The following is a 25,583-nucleotide window of genomic DNA, read 5'->3' as shown; positions in this document are numbered from 1 at the left end:
CGGCCATGTGACCAGACTGCCGGGTGGGAGGAGCCATTCTGGAGTTTGCTAAGAAGTTCTCTTCTCCCAGGTAGTTGTGAGCGGCTGTAGCAGAGAAGTCATTGTGGAACTTGTTGGTTTCCTCGACTTATTACCAGCAGCCGCAGACATCTATACGGTTTACTGGAAGACCATCACCCCGAGGTGAGCCACAGCTGCAATGTTCTGGGGGCTCACTCCTCCTACAGATGCAATGCTCTGAATGGACTAGGGGGCTCTGTATGACTAGGATGCAATGCAGTGCTCTGCATGACCTGTGGGATTGTGGGCACATTGGGATGTGATGCTCTACATGGCCTGGGGGGACTCTGGGCACATTGGGATGCGACGCTCTGCATGGCCTGGGGGGACTCTGGGCACATTGGGATGCGACGCTCTGCATGGCCTGGGGGGACTCTGGGCACATTGGGATGCGACGCTCTGCATGGCCTGGGGGGACTCTGGGCACATTGGGATGCGACGCTCTGCATGGCCTGGGGGGACTCTGGGCACATTGGGATGCGACGCTTTGCATGGCCTGGGGGGACTCTGGGTCCACTGGGATGTAGTGCTCTGCGTGGTCTGGGAGCTTTGGTTGAACTAGGATGCAATGCTCTGCTTGCACTGGGTGTACTAGAATGCATAGGGTTAAATCTGTGATGGGATCTACAAAAAAAATCCACATGTAAAATGTGCACATTTTACTTCAAAACCACCATGGATCTTCCCGATATGTGTGGGAGGCACAACGCTTTACTGGTACACATTGTGCTCGTGTCAGTCACCATTTCTTGTGCTCCCCATCAAGGATGTAAAATGAACGGATTAGTTTAAACTCCCTTTTAAATGTTCCTCAATAACGTGGATCTACAGATTTATGTATTTAGCACAAAATTTATTTCCCCGATGCAGACGTGGCGCACGTTCTCCGAATAATCAGACGATGCATCAGAGATGCGATAGGAAACCAAAGGGAATCATTCCAAGTTCTTCATTCATGTTTCCTTACTGAAAGCTGTGAGAAATATTATTTTCTCAGGTATTCTATTGGGGAACACCGGACTGTGGTTATAGGCTCCGCCACTAGGAGGGGTGGGACTAAAAAGAAGAAAGTCTGCTACTTCTATGCAGAGTATGCCCGCAGCCTACTGATGCTGAGCTAATTGGTTTTAGCTTAGGGTCAGCAGGAGGCAAGCACAGGTCTGGTTCTCCACATCTGCTCAACTAAGGGGCGACCAAATAACTACCGTATGTATGAATACATGAGGGGACGATACAAGGATCTGTTTATGCACAGGACGGCGACAGTAACGAGAGGGCGTCTGCTACGTCTAGAGGAAAGCAGGTTTCATCACCAACACAGAAAGGGGTTCTTTACTTTAAGAGCAGTTAGGCTGTGGAACTCTCTGCCTGAGGATGTGGTGATGGCAAAATCCATAGAGGAGTTTAAAAGAGGGACTTGATGTCTTTCTGGAGCGGAAGGATATTACAGGATATAAATATTAGGTTAACTGTTAATCTGGGTACACAGCAGGTAGGAAATATTAGGGGTTGATCCAGGGAACAGTCTGATTGCCATTAGGGAGTCGGGAAGGATTTTTTTCCCCCAAAAGGGCTAATTGGCTTCTGCTCTTGTGGGGGGTTTTTTTGCCTTTCTCTGGATCAACAACACAGAAGGATAAAACAGGCTGGACTAGATGGACATTGTCTTCATTCGGCCTTACAAACTATGTTACTATGTTACCTCACATTTGAGGTTAGATAGCTGCTCTACCTTTTTTCTCTTTTTATTCTCTTTCCCATTTAGGTCAGGTAGCAGAGAGCGATGGGCCTCTGTGTCCCCCAACTACAAGATGAATACAGTGATTAAAAAGTCACACTAACAATATACTGCTATATAGAAAACTTGCAATATGTACTACACATGCATGTAACTTTAAAAAATAAGATTTTTACAAATTAAACTATTTCAAATTTTAACAACTTTTTTCCCCATATTTTTTTATATAATAGAAAAAAATTAAACCTAATTGGTATCGTCATGTCCTTATGTCAGAATTATTAAAATATGGCATTGTCACGTAGCACAATGAACGTGGTAAACTAAAATAAAATGCAGGAATTGTGGGAAGAGATTTGGGTATGTGATCTCCTTTAAAAAAAAAAAAAAAAAAAAGCTGTAATACCCAAAATGCTGCAAATAAAACTGTGGCCCCATAAAAAAAAACACCATTAGGGCTTATTCAGACGACCGTATATCGTCCAGGAGTTCACGCCGGCCGATAAATGGCGTTCCTCTCTGCAGGGGGAGGAGGCTGGAAGAGGACTAGGCTCCAGCCCCTTCTCTCTACCTCCTCTCCGCCCCTCAGCACTATTTGCAATGGGAGGGGGCGCCTCCTCTTATTGCAAATAGTGCCGAGGGGCGGAGAGGGGGTGGAGCTCAGTGCACTGCTCCCGCCTCTTCCAGCCTCCTCCCCCTGCAGATAGGGATGCCGTATATCGACCGGCATGAATACCCGGCCGATATACGGTCGTCTGAATAAGCTCTCATCTCAAGAAAAAGTAATAGGTTTAAAAATATGGCAACACAAAGCAATAAGGGATTTGTATCTCCATTTCAAACTACAGTGATACCTTGGGTTAAGAGTGCCTCAACTTACAAGCTTTTTGGCTTGAGAGCAGGCTCTCTCCCGAATTTTTGCTTTGACTTAAGAGCAAAAACTTGGGTTAAGAGCCTTGCTCTCAATGGGGCCGCCGGTGGCCCCATTGAAAACAATGGCCTGTCGGCAACCCTGCAGTGATTTTCGGGGAAGGGCTTTAAATTTAAGCCCTTCCCTGAAAATCATCCCCAGCTGTAGTAAAAAATATATACTCACCTGTCTGCCGCTGCCGGGGCTCAGGCGTGTCTAGCCTCCGCTTGTTCTCCCTGCATTTTTAATCCCTGCCTGCTGAAAAGTTTCAGAGCAGTGCAGGGAGAACAAGCGGCGGCTAGATGCGCCTGAGCCCCGGCAGAGAGGTGACTACATTTTTTTTTTTTTTTTTTTACTGCAGCTAGAGATGATTTCAGGGAAGGGCTTATATTTAAAGCCCATCCCGAAAATCTCTGCTGGGATGCCGGCGTACTATTGCTTTCAATGGGGCAACGCCATCCCCATTGAAATCAGTGGGAGAGCTTCACGATCCGGAATGGATTAATGGCTTTTCCATTCATTTCAATGGGGAAACTGGTTTTGAGATACAAGTGTTTTGGGTTAAGAGCTCCATCACAGAACAAATTAAACTCTTAACCCAAGGCACCACCGTACTTAGACCGCTTAACACGCTGTATTGTACATTAAATCATGCCATTTATACAACTCATCCCATAGAAAAAACAAGCTCTCCTATGACTATATAGAAAGAAAAGTAGAAAGATTATGGCACTTGAACAGTGTGGATGAAGAAATGAAAAGTAGATGGTACTTTAGAGGTGAAAGGGGTTGGACCAAGATTGCAAGTTATTCCCTAGCCAAGGATAGGGGATAATTTACTGATAGGTGGTCTCACCGCTGAGACAACCGCCAATCTCAAAAAGTGGACTCCCATGTCCTGCTCTGGCTTTCACTGTGGGGGTCACTCCTCTCCCTGCAGTAATGTCGTATTGACTGGAGCTCTAGCCGAGCAGGCACTGTTAGACGCTCCATTCATCTCAAAGGGGCTAACAGAAATACCAAAACTGGTGTCACTTGTCTATCTGTGCAGTCCCATTGCAAGCCAATGGAGCACTAGTGCACATGCGCTTCCAGCTCTCTATGCAGTCTCCTCCTCACTGCGAGGATGCAGTAATCATGCAGTGACGAGGACAAGGGATATGGGAGCCCTGTTCAGGAAAACTTCAGGGGCCTCAGCAGTGAGACCCCTCACATTGATCAGCAAATTATCCCCACAAAAATATTGTTTAGTTAAATGTAGCCCATGATTAAAAATATATTTAATTTTTACGCTTTTTTTTTCCCCCCATCCCCAGATATTCCAGGCTGGATGACAGAATAGCTGCACCTGCTGTTTATATCCCCAGATATTCCATGACAAGGACTAATCAATATCTTGATTTAAATTTTGTAGGACCACTATTGACTGTTGTAGCTTGAGTTGATAATCAAACACTTTACTAAGTCTCCTACTCCCATCTCCAAGACTTTTCCTGAGCATCACCAGTTCTCTGGAATACGCTACCCCAGACAACACCCACAGTGTTAAGTGTGCCCTAAAAACATAACTCTTTAGGGAGCCCTATCATATACCCTAATTTAATGTCTGTGTTTACCTTTATTCTAGATGCTCTCTCAAAACCCGACCCCCTTCATCTTATAGTATTGAACGATTGTTCAAATTGTTTATTTCTTAAAGGGGTTGTCTCGCAAAAGCAAGTGGGGTTAAGTACTTCTGTATGGCCATATTAATGCACTTTGTAATATACATCGTGCATTAAATATGAGCCATACAGAAGTTATTCACTTACCTCCCTTCTGCGCAAGCGCGTCTAATCGAGCGATTAGACGCTGAAGTTAGACGGAGCCATGGAGACGGGGACGCCAGCAACGGAGCAGGTAAGTGAATAACTTCTGTATGGCTCATATTTAATGCACGATGTATATTACAAAGTGCATTAATATGGCCATACAGAAGTGCTTAACCCCACTTGCTTTCGCGAGACAACCCCTTTAAATAGTGTATTGTGTCTGATTGTGTCTATATACGGTATGTACCTCTGTAAAGTGTTGTGGAATATGCTGGTTCTATATAAATAAATATTACTATTATTATTGTTGCTACCCGTGTTTATCTATTTTTATAAAGGTCCTATAAAGAGACGCCAAAATAAACCAACAGGGAGCTCTCCAACCTGATGCCTGCTCTGCAGAGAATCTCATTCCTATATAAGGCCGCCTGCAGACGGGCGGAAATTCCGCAGCAGGTTTTTCCGCGGAATTTACGCCCTTGGAAGCTGCCATAGGATTGCGTTAGCAAACGCAATCTTAGGCCTCATGTCCACGGGCAAAATATGATTTAAGATCCGCAGCGGATCCGCATCCCATAGGGATGCATTGACCACCCGCGGGTAGATAAATACCCGCGGATGGTCAATAAAAGGGATTTTAAAAAAAATGGAGCATGAAAAAATCTGGACCATGCTCCATTTTCGTGCGGGTCTCCCGCGGGGACGGCTCCCGCGGGCTTCTATTGAAGCCTATGGAAGCCGTCCGGATCCGCGGGAGACCTAAAATAGGAATTTAAAAGTATTTACCCATCCGGAGTGGACCGGGAAGGTCTTCTCTTCCTCACGGCCGGATCTTTCTTGCTTCGGCTCGGCGGATGTGCCCGGCGCGTGCCGGCGACGTGCCGCCGGCGTGACGAATTCATCCGCCGGCCGAAAAAGAAGATCCGGCCGTGAGGAACAGCAGACCTTCCCCGCCCGCTACGGATAGGTAAATTCTTTTAAATTCTTATTTTCAGCCCTCATGTCCGCGGGTCAGGAGGGACTCGCTACGGATTCTACATGTAGAATCCGTAGCGGGCCTGATTTTCCCCGTGGACATGAGGCCTTAGGCAGACGGCTGCGGTTTGTCTGCACGAAATCTCGCGTGGCAAACAAACTGCAACAAGTTCTATTTCTTTGCGGGGCTCGCAGAGCCCCGCACAGAAACGTCACTCACCGGCTCCGGTCTGCGCATGCGCCGGCAGGTGGCACATGAAAAATCCGGGGCTGCGGGGCGTGGGTGAGTGCCGCGCTGCTCTCTGCAGGTGCTCGGGTCGGGTCCCGCGGCGAGAATTCTCGCTGCCGGATCTGACCCGGCCGTCTGCAGGCGGCCTAAAAGTGCAATTTTGGGCCTCATGTCCATGGGCCGCATGCAGATTTCACACAGTGGAGTTCGACCCACTGCTAGGTCTGCTCACCTGTCCGGCGTCTTTTCCATCTCCTCCTGTGCTGCCAATGTGCCGGCAACACCGCATTGTCGCTATAGCGATGACGCGGCTCCTACGGCCATTTCGCAATGATGATTGCGGAATGGCCACGGCACAGACTGCTTCAATTGACTTCAATGGAAGCTGCCCATGCGTAGCCTGTGGCAAATCACAGCATGCTGCAATTTCTTTCCCGTGAACGGAAAATCGTAATTGATTTCCGTTCGTGGGCAGAAAATCGTGTTTTTCCATAGCATGCTATGTGCTGAATTTTGCTGCAAAATCCGGAAGCAGAATTCCGCTCCAGATTTCGCACATCCACCCGTGGACAGGAGGCCTTAGTGGGCAGAGGGACCTGGTCATTCAGCCTACACGATAGAATCTCAGATCCCTGTATAAGGGCTCATGTCCATGGGCACGCACAGATTCCGCATGGGAAATCCCGCACGGAATCTGCCAGGACCCGTGGTCTGCGACCCTAAGTACCTCTCTTTGTCTTCTTTTTTCTATACTGCAAATGTGTGTGGAAGTACCGGCCGGCGCACATGCGCAGTACAGTAATACACTGAGCCTTTAGTTACACCCTTGAATTCCATGAGTGCCTAAACCCAAGGTTTCCCAGCAGGACATCACACTACCTTCACCGGCTTGCTTCCCATAGTGCCATCTCTTACCCGGGTTAAGCATTGCATGATGTAAAAAAAACAGGATTAAGAACAGGCCAACTTCTTCCATTGCTCCATGGTCCAGTCCCGATGTTTGTGCCCATTGTAGGCATATTCAGTGGTGGACAGAGGTCAGCATGGACACTGACCAATCTGCAGCTATGCAGCAAGCTGTGATGCTCTGTGTATTCTTACACTTTTCTATCATAGTTGGATTGGCTTTTTCAGCAACTTGTGCTGCAGTAGCTCTTCTGTAGGGTCAGACCAGACAGGGTAACCTTCACTCCCCCATGTGCACGAGCCGTAATCCTGTCGGTGGTTCACTAGCTGTCCCTCTTTGGAGCACTTTTGGTGGGTACTAACCACTGCATACCAGAACACTCCACAAGACCCAGTCGTCCAGCCATCAAAATGTGGCCCTTGTCAAAATCGCTCACATCGTTACGATCACACATTTTTCTTGCCTCTCATTCATCAAGTTCAGGAACTGACTGCTTACTTACTACCTAATATATCCGATCCATTGACAGATGCCACTGTGATGAGCTAATCAATATTTTTACTTCACTTGTCAGTGGTTTTAATGTCATGGCTGATTGTTGCATATACTTTTTGTCACGGTGCATCACCGCTGCTTACCTGCTCCTGGGATTGATTGGACGCCACCGACTGTCACATTTTGCATATCACTCCTCTGTTTCTGCCCGCTCTTGTGCCTCTGCCCGAAGGGCTCGCACACGCCTTGGCACCCTTTCTTAAAGGGCCAATGCACGTGGCCTAATTCCATTCCCCACGAATCACCAGCCATTACCTTCTACATTAGGCATCCTCCCCTCATTGAGGATACCTAAGCAATTGGTCTCATCAGCCATTGTGACAGCCCCAGTTCCTGTGTAGTCCTGCTTCTGATCCTTGCCTGTTATTGACCATTCTGACTTCTGTGCTCCGTGACCTCAGCTCTGTATTCTGGACTCTGCTTTTGCCTGCTCCCTGACATATAGCATTGACCTAGTTTACACACTGCTGCCATCCCTGTCTCAAGCCTATCTCAGTATCCCATTTAGATGGGTCAAGTGTGAAAATCAGGATTCCCCAGGTGCTGCCACCTCAGAAAGCCCAAAGCCAAACTGGTGTGCAGCAAGGCGAGTCCATATATGTCTGCCTGACACATTTTAGTGCCATGTAACATACAATATCTAGATTATTCCTTCTCTGCATTATAACTATAAAGCTTTTTTTCCCCTGGAGAATAACAATTGTAAACAGAGGCTTTGAAGTTGTAACAGCACTCACTGGACACTAGAGGGCAGACCTGCACTTCTCGTATAGGAGGTGGCTGTATACTACTAGTGTCTCCCAGTACTGAGACCCTAACGACTTACAGTAGGACCAAATAATGCTAATACAGGACAGAAGGCTCAAGAACAAAACTATGAAGCACGTAGCAATAACACAAATACAAGACAAGGATTAATGGTGATATTAATCTGATGATCATAACTAGAAGCTCTTGGGCCCGGATACAAAAACCATAACAGAGCCCCTTATTTGCCATGTTCTATTCATAATACTGGTGTCTTCTTATGTGATAGAGGGGCCTTTGGGGCCCCTAAGGCTCTAGGGCCCCGTAGCGACTGCTACCTATAGCTACGCCCCTGATTGTGACGGTCAAATAGAGCAGATGGTGATGGAAACAGAAATACAACGTGGCAAAAGTGATCTCTGATACTAGCTATCCCTAAGGGCCTCTTTACATGGGACGACTTGTCAGGTACAGATGCCCGACAGGTCGTAGCAGCGATAATCGTGGCTGTGCTTTTACAAGGGAATGAGCATGACTAGTGAATGGAGTTGGAGCGGGACGGGGATCGTTTCAGCCCACCCGCCTCTGGTCACAGTAAGCAGGCAGTCGTTCACAGGTAAATGTCTGCCTGCTTACACGGAACAATCCGTCGTTCAGTCTTGTGTCTGCAGAGAATGAACAACGAACAAGAAGTAAACGAATTCTTGTTCGTCGGTCAGTCGGGGCATGCAGTTACACTGAACAATCTATAGGTCCGTGTAAAAGGGTCCTAAGTTTCTCCATAATCTATCCCTAAGGCTGCTGCCTGTCCATGGCCGAGGCGGAATATTGCTAGCGCTATTCCGCCAAGGGGGAGAAATGACAGGTCTCCGCGGTGAGCCTATCTGATAGATAGGCTCACTGCGGCAAATCGCAGAATGCCACGATTTGAATCCCGCGAGCGGAGAATGGCTGTAATTCTCCGCTCGTGGACGTCAGGCTGTGCTTTCTATAGTTAAATCTATGGAAAATGTTCACTGCATTGCCCACAGCCGGATTATCGCCGTCGATAATGCAGTGACATATCGCCCTTGGACTGAAGTCCTAACATTGCTGTCCCTGAGTGAACCGCAGATATCCATAATTATGTGATGGGTGTGGCTATTGATCACATAATAACCATGTATATCTATCTAGTGTGATATATCATGCTGATTACAAGGCGATGACTCCAGGATATCTCTCATGTAGGATGCGGCATGATATCATGGTGGATATATGTGATATTACACTATTTAACATTGGCGTGTTTTATATCCCACAAGGAATCTGTGATGTTCCCGACTGAGTAAGAATGCACTGCTAGCATATACTGGATGCAACCTGGTAACGTGTGAGTGCACAGTCTGGCAGCAATGATTTAGCAACTCTACAGCATCCTTGTTTTAGCATGGGGAACATTTTCCTATGCACAACACCTACTTCCTGTGAGGGCAAGGTGCAGTACACACTTCATATCCTCCCATACATGGGAGGGACGCAGGGTGGGAGGAGCACGTGACCAGTGCAATGTATGCCACTCAGGTGAGTCATAATATGGTATAACTGTGACACCAGGGTCGCTATGAGCAACAATCCTGGGGAAGTCCGCAGAACAATACTTGTGGAGTATCTCACTGGCAGCTTCCGTATGTATGCATTGTCATTCCTTATTTATCTTAGGGTTGGCTGAGGACATAACTTACTTTTTAGAGAAATCCTTCATGTTTGTATGCTACTTCCCATTTGCTCATAAGCTGCATATGCACTTTTTTGCTCCATGGGACAACTTTAATGAGCTTTTTACCCCTCCATTTGATCACTAGGTCCCATTTGGATGCATTATTATCCCTATCTATATTGTAAGGGGTTTGCTGAATGAAACATTTCTTTGAGGGATTTAAATGGCTTATCTCTTACTTATCCTTTGGCCATTATTAATTTATGTATTTCTTTGCTGCATTAGATAACTCTGTCTAAACAGACATTTGGTTTTCTATTGATTGAGGGTTGCTACCATATATTATCATATATCAATATTTAATATGCTTACTCATTGATCAATACTCTGATTTAGACCGGGCTCACACAGTTGTAAGTAGCTGCCCGTGGGAACGCTGCAAGTATGCAATGACATGCATACTTGCTGTGTGCCACCAATCCCCCTGCACTCTCTTGGCGTATATGTGAGCGTAATACGTGCCGTGATTTTATTTTTATTTTTTTGCGCAAGTAATACACGTGAAAAAACAGGTGTGAGTGTCTATATACAAATCGATGGGTTATTGTTATTGTCATTGCGTGCTGCACACAGAAAAATTGAGCACGAGGCTCGCAATGACAATACTCCTGTGTGAGACTGGCCTTATTTGCATTGGCCTCTTCAAATGTTTTTAACCTGTGCATGTGTACTAATAAAGATTATTTATAACATTGGCAGTTATGGCACGTCTCGTTTGTTAGGCCTTCGGTGTAACGGTGCTTGATGTGCTGCCAGTACTCTGCTTATGAAGTAGTGCCAGCCTTTGGTTTCCCTTACCTGTATGTATCACATCTGTGGAAGCATCAAGCGGCAAATGTAGTTTTCTGTAACTTTCTCGGAGCACGTGTTGGTCTGGGTGAAGGTAGCAGTCCAACCATTAGTGAGCAGGGTACCAGAGGCTTATATGGTCACCAGTATATTCATTCATCCCATCCCCGGTGGATCTATAAAACTGAGGACATCAGGGGTTCTTTACTGTCTTTGACATCTACTCAGGTGTGAATACAACATTTTGGTTTATGTTTTTGGCAGCAAGTAAGTGGATTACGGAAATATGGATACTGAACAAGAGGACATGTCACCAGAAACTGCACTTGACAAGGACCCCTTTCAGATGACGGTAGAAGATGTCTATGATATGTCACATGTTATAGGCAAAGATCTTATGAAGATTAGCAAAGAAGCGCGTGGTGTAACAGATCTTGTGGCCGATCTGCAGTTTAAGATTGTGCGTGTTCTGGAGGTCCTGGAAACACTGGTGAACCAGTCAAGTCTTGCTACTGAGGAAATGAAGATGGAAAGGGATAATCTAAAGGGAGAGCTGGAAAGACTAGTGAAAGAAAGTCCACAAGCTGATCAGGTAGCTGAAAATGTAGTTGATTTTTTTTTTTTTTTGTTTATTTGTTTTTGGTTTTTTTGTTCTAGATATCATTTTTTTTTTACTTTCATATTTGAAACCCACAAAACCCCTGATAAAGAAAATATCTGAGATCATCTAAGTTTGTTAGGCGCTTGTGACACATGCTGCCATGTCTTCCTGGTCTGTATTTTTAATACATGTAATGATGGGAACATATGTAGCTCTAAAGGCCCTTTTACGCACAACAATTATCAATCAAAATTCGCTGAAATGAGCGAAAGTAAGAGATAATCGTTCAGTGTGAAGCTTCTAAAACCTCGATAGCTCTCGCTGGCTTCTCGTCTTGTGTGTCCGCTCACCACTTTCCATAGGAAGTGCTGAGCAAAAAGGCCTGCGAGCCACGTGCATTTTGAATGCTCTGCACAAGCGCTAACGATCTTCGTTAGCGTGACGTCAGCGCTTGTGCAGTCATTTGAAAGACTGTCGGCTGGTGTTAAAGAGCTGCATCAGCATTGACGTGCTAATGGGTTTTTGATGGTAACTTGTTATGTGGGAACATTAATTTCGAATTTAGATTTCCACACATTGGAGTAGATTTATAAAAGTTGTGTAATAGACAGTGCAAACAGAACAGTCGGTCTTGGGCTACTCTCACACATGCGTTCAGAAAACGCGGCTCAAAATCGCAGTATTTTACCATGATTTTGAACTGTGTTTTTGAACGCATTGTACAGCATCTGCCAGGGATTTTTAATGCACCCCATCATTGTGATGGGTGATCAGGTGCGTTAAAAGTGAAAGTAGAACAGAGCGCTCGAACATCGCGTTCGAAATGCTGTGTTCTATTTTACTCGACTGTTGTGACATAAGTTTGAATTTCATAGTGCTAATTGTCTAGGCATGCGTGCCACTCCACTGAGACCAAATTGCAAATGTTTATATCAAATGAAAATTACTTAGTAATTTTCACACAATAGTTATTTGCACACAAAATTGCATTTATGTGACACCACTTTCCCAGAAAGCCTTGCCCTCTGTTCGATTGTATAATCTGCATCAACAAACGGCCAGATTCTCAATAATTAATTCACTCTGTCTCTTTCTCTATGGTAACTGTGCACTGCCGGAAATGAGAACAGGAAGTAGTGAATTGTGGACTCTAGAACATGGATGATAACTGAAAGGCTACGTACAGCTTTGTAGTTTTCAGTTTTTGGGTTTGTTTTTTTTTCTTTTTTTAAACTTGCTGCAAAATGAAACTTTTCATATAGTCTTGACTAAAAAATATCCTATTGTTTTGTCCATTACTGGATTTTCCACTTGCAAAGGGACTTTGGTTTTAATACTTGCTTGATTTTCCATTTTGATTTGTTACATGAAGCATTATTTACTTGTGTTATCCAATTTAATTAAAATAAGAAGACCGTTTTGGCCGGTCTCTCACAACCGGATGTGAATTGCGGATTCTGCGGTCTCTGTCTGCACAGATGATCCAAGGTAATACACGGACATTGAAAGGCATTTAGTTTTAAACCCTGCGTATTCAGTGAGCAAAAAAAATCGCAGCCTGCTCTATTTTAGTGCAGGATCTGCAACCATACAGCCCATTCTGCTCTATGGTTGCTGATATACCCACAGCCATTACACTGCATATGGGCTGCAGGTGCCCGTGTAATCACTAAGCGAGGGCGTGGAAAATGCAAACAACAAAAGAAAAGCTGTACTGTGCATGACCACCTGCGTACAATTAAGCGCTGTACATTGGGTCACCGGCCGGGCATGCGGAATCCGACCCGGTCGTGTGAGCCTGGCCTTAAACAGATTATCTTATTGTTTTTTGTTATACAGCTCCAATGCAGATTTACGATACAAAGCTGATGTGGCTACTGCTCCGCAGTTTCAGACTTAAAGCCCAGTACATTGTCTAAGCCTGAGAAGTAGACCGATTACTCAACTACCCTCACCATTCACTAAAGCAGTGGTTCCCAACCTTTTCAGCCTTGGGGCAACCCTGGGAGAAAAAAATTTACGGTGCGGTGACCTTACCAAAAGGGGGTGTGGCCAGGGGCGTGGTTGGGGTGTGGCTTATTACGACATATTATATATTTCGCATTGAATGTCAATTTTTCACGTGGGATTTTTTTTTTCACAGGGGCACCACTACCCAAAATGTTTACATGATATACAAAATCTAGTCATTTACAACCCTTTAATGATCATTGCTAACTATTCCCTCCCTCCACCATTTTACATGCTGCCATTCCCTCCCTCACGCATATTAGCCTTTCACTCCCCATCTCCACACTATTCGCAACCTGATTTGATGTTTGTATTTACGCATTAACGGTGATTGGTTGTTAGGTTGGCTCATGTAGAGGTTGGGAGTAAAAGGCCAATATGCCTCCCCCAGAATTTTACATGCGGCCATTTCCTCCCTCCACCACCTTACATGCGGCCATTCCTTCCCTCCCACCACCACCTTACATGCGCCCATTACCCCCCCACACACACGCGCCCATTACCCCCCACACATTAACTCTTTCCACAAGACTTCTGCCCTATTCAGCAATTCCAGCAACCTAATTGGTTGTTTGGGTTGGCTGATTCACCAAACAACCCATCAGGTTGCTGGAATTGCTGAATAGGGCACCACCACCACTTTACATGCGGCCCTGGAGTCCAGGGCATGCAAAAAGCCGCTTACCTCGGTGCTCCAGCACTGTCGCCGTTCTCGCGCGCTGACTCTGTTGCCACCGGCTCTTTGGATGAAACATGCCCCCAGCTTCTGATTGGCTGGGGGCCTGTTTCATCCAGAGAGCCTGCGGCAACAGAGACCGCTTTTACAAACTATGTTGTTTGCAGAGAGGCTGCCAGGGGTGCCGCGGCTCCGCTACTAGTGTTCTTGGACTCTTTGTATTATGTCGCCATCGGAATATGCGGGTGGCGACATAATACAATGAATACTAGCCGCAGAGCCGTGGCACCCCTGGATGCCGCAGCACCATGGTTGGGAAACACTGCACTAAAGGCTGATTTAGACACAACGATTTTCGCTCAAAAATCGATTTAAAGCAGTCTTTTGAACGATAATCGTTGTGTGTAACTGCACTGACATCGTGCAGTTTTCGTTAAAGGGGTTGTCTCGCGAAAGCAAGTGGGGTTATACACTTCTGTATGGCCATATTAATGCACTTTGTAATGTACATCGTGCATTAAATATGAGCCATACAGAAGTTATTCACTTACCTGTTCCGTTGCTAGCGTCCTCGTCTCCATGGTGCCGTCTAATTTCAGCGTCTAATCGCCCGATTAGACGCGCTTGCGCAGTCCGGTCTTCTCCCTGGTGAATGGGGCCGCTCGTGCCGGAGAGCTGGTCCTTGTAGCTCCGCCCCGTCACGTGTGCCGATTCCAGCCAATCAGGAGGCTGGAATCGGCAATGGACCGCACAGAGCCCACGGTGCACCATGGGAGAAGACCAGCGGTGCATCGTGGGTGAAGATCCCGGCGGCCATCTTGGTAAGGTAAGTAAGAAGTCGCCGCAGAGCGGGGATTCGGATAAGTACTAAACCGTTTTGTTTTTTTTAACCCATGCATTGGGTTTGTCTCGCGCCGAACGGGGGGCCTATTGAATTAAAAAAAAACCCCGTTTCGGCGCGGGACAACCCCTTTAAGGAATCGCTGATTGTTCTCTTTCAGCATGCTGAAAGACAATGATCAGCCTTATCAGGAATTCACAGCGAGATACAGCTAATACTATTGTTTCAGCTGTATCCCGCTCCCTGAACACAGGCGGGGTATGAAGAACACATGTATAACAGCTGGGCGCTCCGAGCAGAGAACAGCTAGATGCAGAAGACAAGCGGCCCCGCTTGTCTTCTGCATACCCCGTTTGAGCGATCATTTTGTTCTGTAAAGGCACACAACGATTATCGCTCAAAAGACATCCTTTGAGCGATAATCGTTGTGTCTAAACCAGGCATAACCTACTACTAAACGGAGGCATCTATGAACAGTGAGGCTGGGCTCACACAGGGCGGATTCCCGCCGGAAATCCCGCGGTTTGGCCGCAGCAAAAACCGCGAGATTTCCGCCGGGAGAACCGCCGCGGAAAAACCGGCGGCTTTGAAGCAGCCCGGCCGCTCGCTCTTCCGCTGCGGCCGGCGCTCCCATAAAGGAGAGCACGGCCGCAGCGGAAAGAAAAAATAAATAGACCTGCTGCATATTGTAAAGCCTCGGCTGCGGTCGCCGCAGCTGCGGTTCCTGCCTGACTTACCGCAGCGGATTGGCCGTCCCGTGTGGACGAGATTTCTGAGAAATCTCGTCCACATGGCTGGCTAATCCCGAGATTAGCGGCCGCAGGCGGATCTGCCGCGGCGAATTTCCGCGGCAAATCCGCCCTGTGTGAACCCAGCCTGAAGGTTAATGTTATTTACACACCGCATGTTATGTGTATATACATGCCAGCTTGTCTGGGAGAAGGTGAGGGAACAAGATACAAGCTAAATTGAGAGAAGCAAAGAGAAGATGTAGAGCATGCTTCACAGGTAATGCCCACTAAGCTGAGAGCTTGCCGACAGTATGTTATGATGATTGGGTTATAATAGCAAGGGGCACTGAAAAAAATATTGTACCTTTTTAGTTAATAGCTACCAAAGAAAAATTTTGTGTCCTACATAATATTGAGGAGAGCAATACACAGCAGGTATCATTTCAGAAGTTTTACTTTGTAACACATCTAGTGTTTGGATGTTTTGCGTATACTAAGACTTGTACACTGTATTTTGTTTTGTAGGCTGACCTTGGGCCAGACAAAATGGTTATAGATCTCACAGACCCAAACCGGCCACGATTTACATTACAAGAGCTTAGAGAGGTGCTGCAGGAGCGGAATAAGCTGAAAGTTCAGCTTTTGGTTGCACAAGATGAATTGCAGTGTTATAAAAGGTGAGTCCTGCATGAATGTTTAGGCTTTAGACATTATCCTTCCAGTAATTCAAATTATTATTTTTTAACTTTAATTAAAATTTTCAAAGCTAAAAAACTAACTTCTCCAATTTTCTTCATAGTGGTGTCATACCCCCAACTGAAGACCACATTGTTACATTGGAAAATGAATCCATAATCACCAGTTCACCAAGGGGAAATGACAACAGCAAAGATAAATCAGCTATAAGGCGCCTGTAAGTGTGTTAATATTCACCGTAGAGTACATTTTTGTTGCAATTTCCATTATAGACAAGCCTTACCTTAGTGTAGTGTACCCTGTGTAGGTGATACAGTGATTCTGTGTTAAACAGTTCCATACCGTGCACGCAGATGCTGGTAAGAGGAGTTGAGGCTCTTTTACATGCAACGATTATCGCTAAAGCAGCCGTACGACTCTACGAACTGACGACATTTTTGCATGAAATTACACGTACAGATAATGACTTTTAATCCTCTTCATTTCCCTCATTAGCTAAAGTACACTCAGAGTTGTTCGCTCAGGTGGGCGTGTGCTTATGGGAGGGATTATCTGTCCAGCAGATTCGATTGTCTTCTCCCAGTGTGAGTCATTGTGAGTCTCATTGTGCATGGAAGGCAAACAAACACTTCCCCCTGAAGTCGGCAAGCCGCTCAAGAGTGGACGAATTACATTCAAATGGAACGACTTTTGAACTGCCAGGCGATGGTTTTTATGCCAGCTTAAAACCCGAGGCTAACAACAAGTGAACGAATAGTGCACGACTGCCCGCGTTTACACGTAATAATGATCGCTCGCTCTTGGCCGTTTGAATGAATTTTGAGCGAAAATCGTTGCATGTATAAGGGACTTTAGACAATACACATTAGATAGCTCTTGAAAGCACTGTCACTGTCTGGCAACTAACTCACCCGACCTCCCTTCCTATACACATGCACGCTCCACTTGGCCAACTGTATATCGATTCTGAATGCTGAGAGGGAGAAACTTGCTGCCGGACACCTCTGACACCAATGGATCTCTCTGAAAACTATAGGATTGGGTAGTTGAAATCCAACTGCCCAATCTTTTTTTTTTTTTTTCCCATGACTTCTGTCATCATTGGCCAGCCTCGCCTAAATCGGATAGATATCTGTTATGGTCCCCTTTACTCAATAGTTTAGTGATTCCCAACCTGGTTATCAAAGAGAAAACCAAGAAAAAAATGTTTCCACTCATTGTGTAAGAATTTGTAGCCACCCTTTTAAGGGCTCATGCCCTTGAAGGTATCTGTAAAATGCTATGGGTGTCTTTTTAAATTCCCTGCATGCAGTGAATGGAGTCAATGAAAGTACATTGATTTTCATTGATGTATTCACACTTGCGTTTAATACACACATAAAAAAAGAAAGCAGCATATTCTATTTTATAACACATTATGCGCGATAAAGCCCTATTGTTCTTAATGGGCATGTAATAAAGGCTGTACATACGTAATTATATTGTGTATGTCTGAAATTTATATGCAACTTTGCTGAGCGACAGATCGGGAAATTAAAAAACAAAGAAAGTTAGATTACACATGACAGTGTGTGTGAGATATGCTGCCATGCACAGTGAAAGTTTGCTGCCATAAGCGGCGATAGGCTAGGTCACACAGCGGTAAAACACTGCTTTATACATGCAACATTTTAAAACACTCTTGTGTGAGCCTGAAGTGGGTCAAAATGCAAAAACTCAATATTGCACTTATTTTTTGGGGGGTCTTGTTTTTACCTCCTACATCATTCTCTATTTATATAGCGCCAACATATTCCACAGCGCTTATAAAAAAGGGGAGAAGAGATACAAAACCACTGTTAGATGTAGTAATCGAAAAATAGAAACAGTAGAGGTGAGGGTCCTGCTCCAATGAGCTTACATACTACAGATAATGCAGAAGGGTGATACAGAAGGTAAAGGGCTGGAAATGTGCACGGTATGGTAATATGGAGAGTGAGGGGTGCTATGCACATAGACAATGGTCAGGTTGAGCGGTATAGTGGCCGAAACGGTATGACTACAGGGAGCGGTTGATGGCGGATAGCAGGGATTGCAGTCAGTAGGACAGGGAGTGTATTATCAGGTGGAGTAAAGTGGGTTTGGTTTAGGGCATGTGGTATGCCTCCCTGCAGAGGTGTGTTTTTTTTGTTTTTTTTAGGGCACGCCTGAAGTGTTGTGTGTCAAGAATTGCCCGGATAGTTTTGCATAGCACATTCCAGAGGACTAGTGCTGCTCTGGGGAAGTCTTGGAGGCGGGAATGAGAGGTTCAAATTAAAGGGGCACTTTATCTGATTTCATTAGCTGAGCGGAGTGTGCGGACTGGGTGATGGATTGAGATGAGGGAGGCAATGTAGGGCGGTGCGGTGCTATAGAGAGCTTTATGGATGAAGGTAGTGAGTTTAAATTGAATTCTGTATTTGACAGGCAGCCAGTGCAGTGACTGGCACAGGGCAGAGGCGTCCGAGTAACAGCTGGACAGGAAGATGAGCCTGGCTGCCACATTCAGGATGGATTGGAGGGGGGAGAGTCTGGTGCGGGGGAGGCCAATCAGCAGCGAGTTGCAATAATCAAGCTGAGAGTGGATGAGGGTAACCGTGAGCGTTTTTAGCGTGTCCGTGGTGAGAAAGGGGTGGATTCTTGCGGTGCAGCTGACTTCTTCGGGCCTGAGATTGGATGTAGGGGGCGTGCGCATGTCCTTTAGTCCAATGGAGCGAAGCATGTTAACTTTATTCTGTTGGTCAAGTACAACTACTGTGATACCAAATTTATATAGTCCCTTTTTGGAGCGGGGTTTGAACTACTTTATAGAAGAGGGAAAAAAAATGCCGTCTTCTGACTTAAAATTAAAACCGTTATGCTATGTTGTTGGGGTTACGTGAATGTTTTATTTATTTTTTGTGAGACAATGTCCTCTTTATATTTTGGAGCACATACGACTTTTAATTGATTTTATAATATCTTTTTTTTTTTTTCTTTCTTAAAGACTAGCTGACTAAAATGGCACAATTTTGGCATTGTGTATTCTAATTATTTTTCTGATTGTGTTTACCATGCTAGATAAATACGTCATTTTAATTGCCTGGACTTTTACAGACTTGTCAATGCCACATATGTTTAATATTTTCTTCTATCTATTTTTTATTAAAAACGGGAAAGCTATTTTTTCTTCTTAACTTTATTTATTTTTTGCAATAAATTTTTTGTTTTATTCAACTGATTTTTTTATTTTTATTTTGGGCCCAAGAGGGACTTGAACTGGCAGTCATCTGATTGCTTATAGCATATACCACAGTACTTCAGTATTGCAGTATATTGTTTTGTGGGCTTTCTATTTAGACATGCCACAGGCACATCTTAATAGGCAGAAATTCATGGCCACCCTGGGAGCCTTCACAAGGCATCGGGCTGCCATCATGCCCAAATGGCACCTTGCAATCTCATTGCAGGAGGGGGGCATTCAGGGGTCAAAGGGTATGGAGCAGGCTCAGCTCCTGAACCTGCTCCACACAACCCATGTACACTCTTCATGGTTAAAAGGGGGTTAAACATAATCAATTCAATGATGTAATGATTACCATACAGTATACGCACCCTCCCACCAAGGATTTCTTCATGTTTCCCTCTGGATTCCCCCTCCCCCTGAATTCTGAGCCATGCCTGGGTCTTTTATACCCTAGTGGCTATATGGCCCAATGTCCATGGGTGGGTTTGATTTGCGAAATCCGCGCGGGGCACCCGTGCAAGATATCCGCTAATCAAGCCGCCCATAGGTATGCATTGATGTCTGTACATTGATTAAAACATGCAGATTTGATTTGCGAACCTTTTGGTCCGGAAAACAAATCGCAGCATGCTCTGTTTTTCTATGGATTCTGCACGGACAACTTCCATTGAAGTCAATGGAAGCCTTCCAATCCGTGGCACTCCTGCAGCTGACACTGCAGATGTGCCGCGGATCAGCAGGAAAGTAGGAGATTTTAAAGAAAAAAAACTTACTGCACATGTCTGAGCGTGAGCTGTGAGGACCATGCGCAGTATAGTGAAGCAGGGCTCACTGGCTGCGACAGTGTGGGATTCCCTGCACGGAATCCGCGCGTGTTGTGGACATGAGGCCTAAGGCCTGATGTCCACTAGAAAAATACAATCCTCGCAGAATCTGCCGTGGATTTCCGCGGCGGATTTGCTTTAAATGGTATTTTTTTTGCATGCAGATATCCACACACATTGCTATCAATATGATAGCAATGTTGCCGATCCACACTGAATCTGCGGCAGAATGGAGCATGCCGCGGTTTTTTCTCCCGCGCGTGAAAAACACAATTCTTTTAAAATGCCATCCGCGGGTGCAAAAATCTATTTAATGGACCGCGGATGGCAATGATTCCCTATGGGCAAAATCCGCTGCGGATTCCACAATTCTATTTAACTAGTGGACATGAGGCCTAACAGTGTGCTCACCCCCTGTCTGGAGCCACCCAGTCTCTCCTTCATGATTTATACCTTTTAATAAGGTATACATGGCAAAGATAAAAACTGTTTTGCCTTTATGGAATTCTTCATTTACACATAGTAACATATTGTTCAAAATCGTATTTAGTATTTGCAAGGGTGCCCCTACACATTAGATAGAAGTAGAGTAATGGTTGTACAGCTCTTGAACAAACCATTGTCTGGATTTGCTGACTTGGCCATACTCATTTCAGCCCACATTGAGAGTTGAAGTTGTTTAAACTGCCCATACATGTTCAATGACAGCAGGCGATGGTCGAAGGTCTCTCTGAAAATATTCTTTCAACTATGGAAAGTTTGTAGACTTAAGACCTTTCGTTCAACTACCTAGGGAAAAATTCCAGCGTGGCCGGCCTACCTCCAGACGATGACTCTGTCATTGCTCAGTTAAAATGATCATTTAGTCTATGGGCTCCTTAAGAGATATCCTGCAATACTAAAAAGGCCTATTGATGTGAGGATTAGTATAAACCATAAGCATTTTTGCATACGGCTGAGAGAGATTCCACTCAGACATGCATCCAAGCCCATGATTTTAAATAGCTAATTCCCATAGGGTAATTTTATTTATGCCATGTAATCATACAGTATATAGGCGAAGGTCCTTTATTTTTTTTCCCACTAGGGAACCCTCAATTTTGTTGTTGCGTAAAGAAAAACAGGCTTCCTGTATGTTAAAAACATTCTATAAGTATTGTCCAGTGTTTATAATTTAGCTCATATGTATGTTTATCGCTTTAGGAAAACCTATTTGAGCAAGCTGAAAACAGTTTACGATCTCTGTGTGTAAAAGTCATAAGTCTCGCTGTTTCTATGTTCTGGTGAATCTGTGATTAGTGCTTAAAAATCCCATTGTTCCTGGAAACGCTGCAATAGATGTCTTGTTAGGGCATTATCCATCCTTCTACTGTTCCTCTTTTGCTAGATCTCAGAAAAAGGAGGTATAAAATTACTTTTCTTATGTTTCCCTTTTTCCCCATGCAGCTTTTCTCCCTTCAGACAAGACAAGCAAGCACAACAGTAATACCATTTTCTGTATTTTTTACCAGATCATTGAATGATGTTTGATGTAATTGGTATGCTTTACATTTTTTAAAACAAATTATTTGTTATAAAGAGTATATATACAAATATATTTTGAATGAGAGGATATTAGGACATATGAAGGGGACGGATATTTATTTCTCAGTGAACTAGCATTAATATAACAAGAATGGAAATTTACTAGTTATGTTCTAATCTTGGACACTTGTCTAGTACAAGATAGCATTACAAATTTGCTGAATGCAGTTTATTCAGCTTTTTGCCATTTGAACATTATTAGTAAAAAAACAAAAAGAGTAAAACATTCCATGTATCCTGTTTTTGTGATTTTATAAGTGATTTGTCTTTGATCAGTTTGGATCCAGTTTTAGGGTACATGCACAAGGATGACTAAAAAGTTGCACTAGAGAATCTCTAATTGGTCTGCACATGGCAATTCCCATCCATGTGCTGTTCAGCGTGTTGGAGACACAGTGACATCCTATTTTCATCTGAAAATTAGATAATAGGATGTGCTGTGATTTTGGCTTGTAAATCATAAGCAGGGAAAAAAAGCCAAGTGCATGTAGCCTAAGCAGGGAAAAAATAGGCTTGTCTAAAGGCCCACTTAGATGGGACAAATGTCAGGCAAACCCTGTTCGACACTGGTCCCAGCACACTTAACCCGCTCTCATGCTGCTGCACAGGAACTAGTATCATTGGCGCACAGTGGGGCTGCTGGAGATTTCACTTTTTGCTCTCCCCCATCCCTCTCCATTGACTTAACATAGCGGACTTCAGTACTGAACGGCTGCTGTTTACACTGAATGATCGGCTCATCGCTCATCATTTATGCAGCATAAACCATGGAGGATGAGCTGATCGTTCAGTACTGAATGGCCACTGTGTTAAGTCAATGGACAGCGGCGGGGGAAGAGTGAGGAGTGAAATCTCTTGCAGCCTCCCCACCTCTGGCCCCTCTGTGAGCGAGCCAGCGATACTAGTTCCTGTGCAGCAGCACGAGAGCCACTATGTGCGGGGAAGAGGGTCTGGCATTGTTTGCCCAACATTCGTCCCATCTAAATGGGCCTTTAGACAAGCCTAAGTTTCTATGTTCAGTATAGTATGTTGTATATTCTTGTTCTGACTGATGAAGGATCTTAAATGTTTGGGGGGGGGGGGGGGGGGGGGGATTTGTTGTTGCAGTAAAGACATATCTCTATTTACTATACATTCCACTATAGTACTACCTCTTTGTATTTTACTTATAAACATGCCTTAATTTTTTTTTATTACTAATAAAAAGCAATTTTTTTTTGTAGATTGTGTTCAATTACTTTTCTAGGTGTAGCAAGAAATGGACTGCATGTAAGGCCTCAGCCACCAGCTATGTTACTGCCACAATAGAACTTTATGGGGCCCTTAGTGTACTTCCACATACCTCTAATTTCGTTTTATTAGATCCTATAATAAAAACTTGTAGCCTACTTATCAGATTGGGTATTGTGCCTCATTCACACAATTTTTGTACATGCTTCTAACACACCATGCGTTTCAAGTGTTCTGGAGGTTTTGTTTCTTAGGGCCCATTTACATGCAAAGATAACCTTTTAAACAATTGAAAGTTTTAGCAATCATTTTGCATAAAGTGTTAACAGACATTGATGTCCATTAACACTATCATCTTCATTTGCATGTAAAAGGACCACCAGAAGATGTTTAGAGCCTAGCATGTGGGCTGGGCTCTGCACACAGCTGCATTGTTTTCATCTGGGATGCTAGCAGAATACAATGTAATCTTCCGACTGCTGCTGAGAACACAGCATGCAGTCTATTGGGAGATGCATCATCTTTCTGCTGTTGAACGATGGATTTTAAGTTCACCTCAAAATCATCGTTTAGACAAAGTGCACGATGGGAGCATTTACACGCAGAGATTATCGCTCAGATGCAGCATTTGAATGAATTTTGAGCAATAATAGTGTGTAAATGGGCATTTAAACTAGTTATTTTGTACTATTGCAAACAGTTAAGCCTAGAGAGAAGTAATTGCTGTCCAAAAGGAATGATCAGAGACAAAAGGTCCAGATGATGTGTATTTAATAAAAAGGTAGAAGTGGAAGAGTAGAAAGTAGATGATGTAGTAGAGTAGGCTTTCAGTTCTAAGGAAACTAGCTTGTCTGTCTGATCTAATGAGAGACTGCCAATAACCCCCAAAACTGATCAATTAGAATTTCTACTTCAATATCTCTGAAAAGTCACTTCTCCATGGTGACAGCTTCCCTACCATTTAAAAGGAAACCTGTCACCTGCCTAAAGCACCACAAACTAACTTATGGCGTTAGGACAGGTGGCAAAGTGATGTATATTATCTTTTTTGACTCGCCCATTCCCTTGTAACAACCACTGCCTTCAGTGTTGTGCATGAAAATCCAACTCTTTTCAGAGTGCCATGCGCCATATACTTGTATGGGAGAGCGTGTGCACACTACTCCAGAGAGTTGGATTTCAGCGGTGGGCACCATGGGATCCAGGGAGTGGGAGAGTATAGAGAAAAAAAAAAATCACCTGGCACCTGCCCTAACAGCACCTTGTTAGTTTATGGTGCTTTACGCAGGTGACAGGTTTCCTTTTAATTTTTACCTTCTCAGATTAAAGGGCTTATTCTGACGTATCTCTATTGGCCGGGGTTTCATGCCTGGCCCAGTATACGCCGTCTCTCTCTGCAGGGGCAGGAAGTGGGCTGGGAGCAGTGCACTAAGCTCCCACCCCCTCACCACTGCTTGTAATGGAAGAGGGTGGGATGGGGGCAGAACTTAGTTCTACCCCTGCCTGCCCGCCCCTCCCATTGCAAACAGTGGCAAGGGGCGGAGAGGGCAGGAGCTCAGTGCACTGCTCCCGACCTGCCTTCTTCCCTTGCATAGAGGGACAGCCGATATATGCACCTCGGAATAAGCCCTAAGACTGGTCTTACAAAGGTGTAAGTGTGTTTGTTTGTGAATGAGCAGTTTTTTTCTTCATGCACATCATATTTACTGTACTTTTTGCAGCAGCATGGCATGTTCATTTGTATGCTGCAAACAGATGCAGATTGAAATTGCTCATTAGTTCCAGTTGTGTTCTTTCCAGTGGAATTAAGCAGCGTTTCACACATCACGTGCGCATTTGTGCACTCCCCTACCTACTTCTATGGGGACCTTTTAGTGCACAAATAGGCATAACAGAGCTTGTTCTATTAGTTTTTGCACAAGTGAAGTTTACACACAATATACAGAAATGTGAAGGATTTTAAATGAGTTCTGTTCTCTGATTACATGCACAAATGAACCAGTGTGGAACTATCTTTCCAGCAGAAATTCATCGGCCGCTGCATGGGCTCCTATAAGAGCCAATGACAAACACCTGGGTTAAATCACCATCCTTTCATCCAACAGCATTGTTTCAACTGTAGTTCTCTTAAAAGGAGTTGTGGGGTTAAGGCCTCATGTCCACTAGAAAAATACAATCCGTGCAGATTTCTGAAAGATTCCGTGCGGATTTGCTTTAAATTTTTTTTTTCCATGCAGATATCTGCACCTATTGATAGCAACATGGCCGATCTGCGTGGAATCTGCACTAAAAATGGAGCATGCTGCGTTTTTTTCTGCACGAGAAAAACGCAAATCAATTAAAATGCCATTTGCAAGTTCAAAATTCTATTTAATTGACTGCAGATGGCCAATGATATTCCTATGAGCGGAATCTGCAATTCAATTTTGCTAGTGGACATGAGGCCTAAGACAGCTGACCAGGTGAACTTTTAAATAAAAATAAATTCTCCCTGCAGTGTACAGACTCTGGGTTGTTCCCACACCAATCTCTACTGGCCTGACACTGTAACCGATGTGATCCCTTCAGCAGGTCAATTTCTGCTGCGGATTTTTTTTTACTCAGCGTGTGGATGAGATTTCTGTAAATTCCATCCACGTTGTTGCTGTAATGCACGACATAGTATC

General features: G+C 44.5%; 1 protein-coding gene across 5 annotated transcripts; it reads left to right on the top strand.

The window, feature by feature from the left end:
- Window positions 1-42: 42 nt before the first annotated feature.
- Window positions 43-22,765, top strand: RILPL2 (Rab interacting lysosomal protein like 2). Of its 5 annotated transcripts, none has more exons than XM_066603348.1 (5): window positions 43-183; window positions 10,745-11,072; window positions 15,865-16,016; window positions 16,139-16,252; window positions 21,550-22,765. In XM_066603348.1, exons 2-5 carry the CDS (start codon window positions 10,767-10,769, stop codon window positions 21,587-21,589), a joined length of 612 nt encoding a protein of 203 aa, XP_066459445.1. In that variant the 5' UTR covers window positions 43-183; window positions 10,745-10,766; the 3' UTR covers window positions 21,590-22,765. The 5 variants fall into 5 exon arrangements, with proteins under 5 accessions (XP_066459445.1, XP_066459446.1, XP_066459443.1 ...); XM_066603349.1 differs by lacking the exon at window positions 43-183 and adding an exon at window positions 9,451-9,495; XM_066603346.1 differs by lacking the exon at window positions 43-183 and adding an exon at window positions 9,507-9,599.
- Window positions 22,766-25,583: the final 2,818 nt, after the last annotated feature.

This window comes from Eleutherodactylus coqui, chromosome 5, assembly GCF_035609145.1.
Source record: "Eleutherodactylus coqui strain aEleCoq1 chromosome 5, aEleCoq1.hap1, whole genome shotgun sequence".
NCBI classification, from domain to species: Eukaryota; Metazoa; Chordata; class Amphibia; order Anura; family Eleutherodactylidae; genus Eleutherodactylus; species Eleutherodactylus coqui.
The sequence above is the reverse complement of the archived record's forward strand: the minus strand, read 5'-3'. Positions and strand labels throughout refer to the sequence as shown.

Coding starts and splice junctions, on each gene's coding strand:
- RILPL2 (XM_066603348.1), top strand. CDS start 10,767: ATGGATACTGAACAAGAGGACATGTCACCAGAAACTGCACTTGACAAG. Junction 11,073..15,864: donor AAAGTCCACAAGCTGATCAG/GTAGCTGAAAAT, acceptor TTTGTTTTGTAG/GCTGACCTTGGGCCAGACAA. Junction 16,253..21,549: donor AAATCAGCTATAAGGCGCCT/GTAAGTGTGTTA, acceptor TTCCCCATGCAG/CTTTTCTCCCTTCAGACAAG.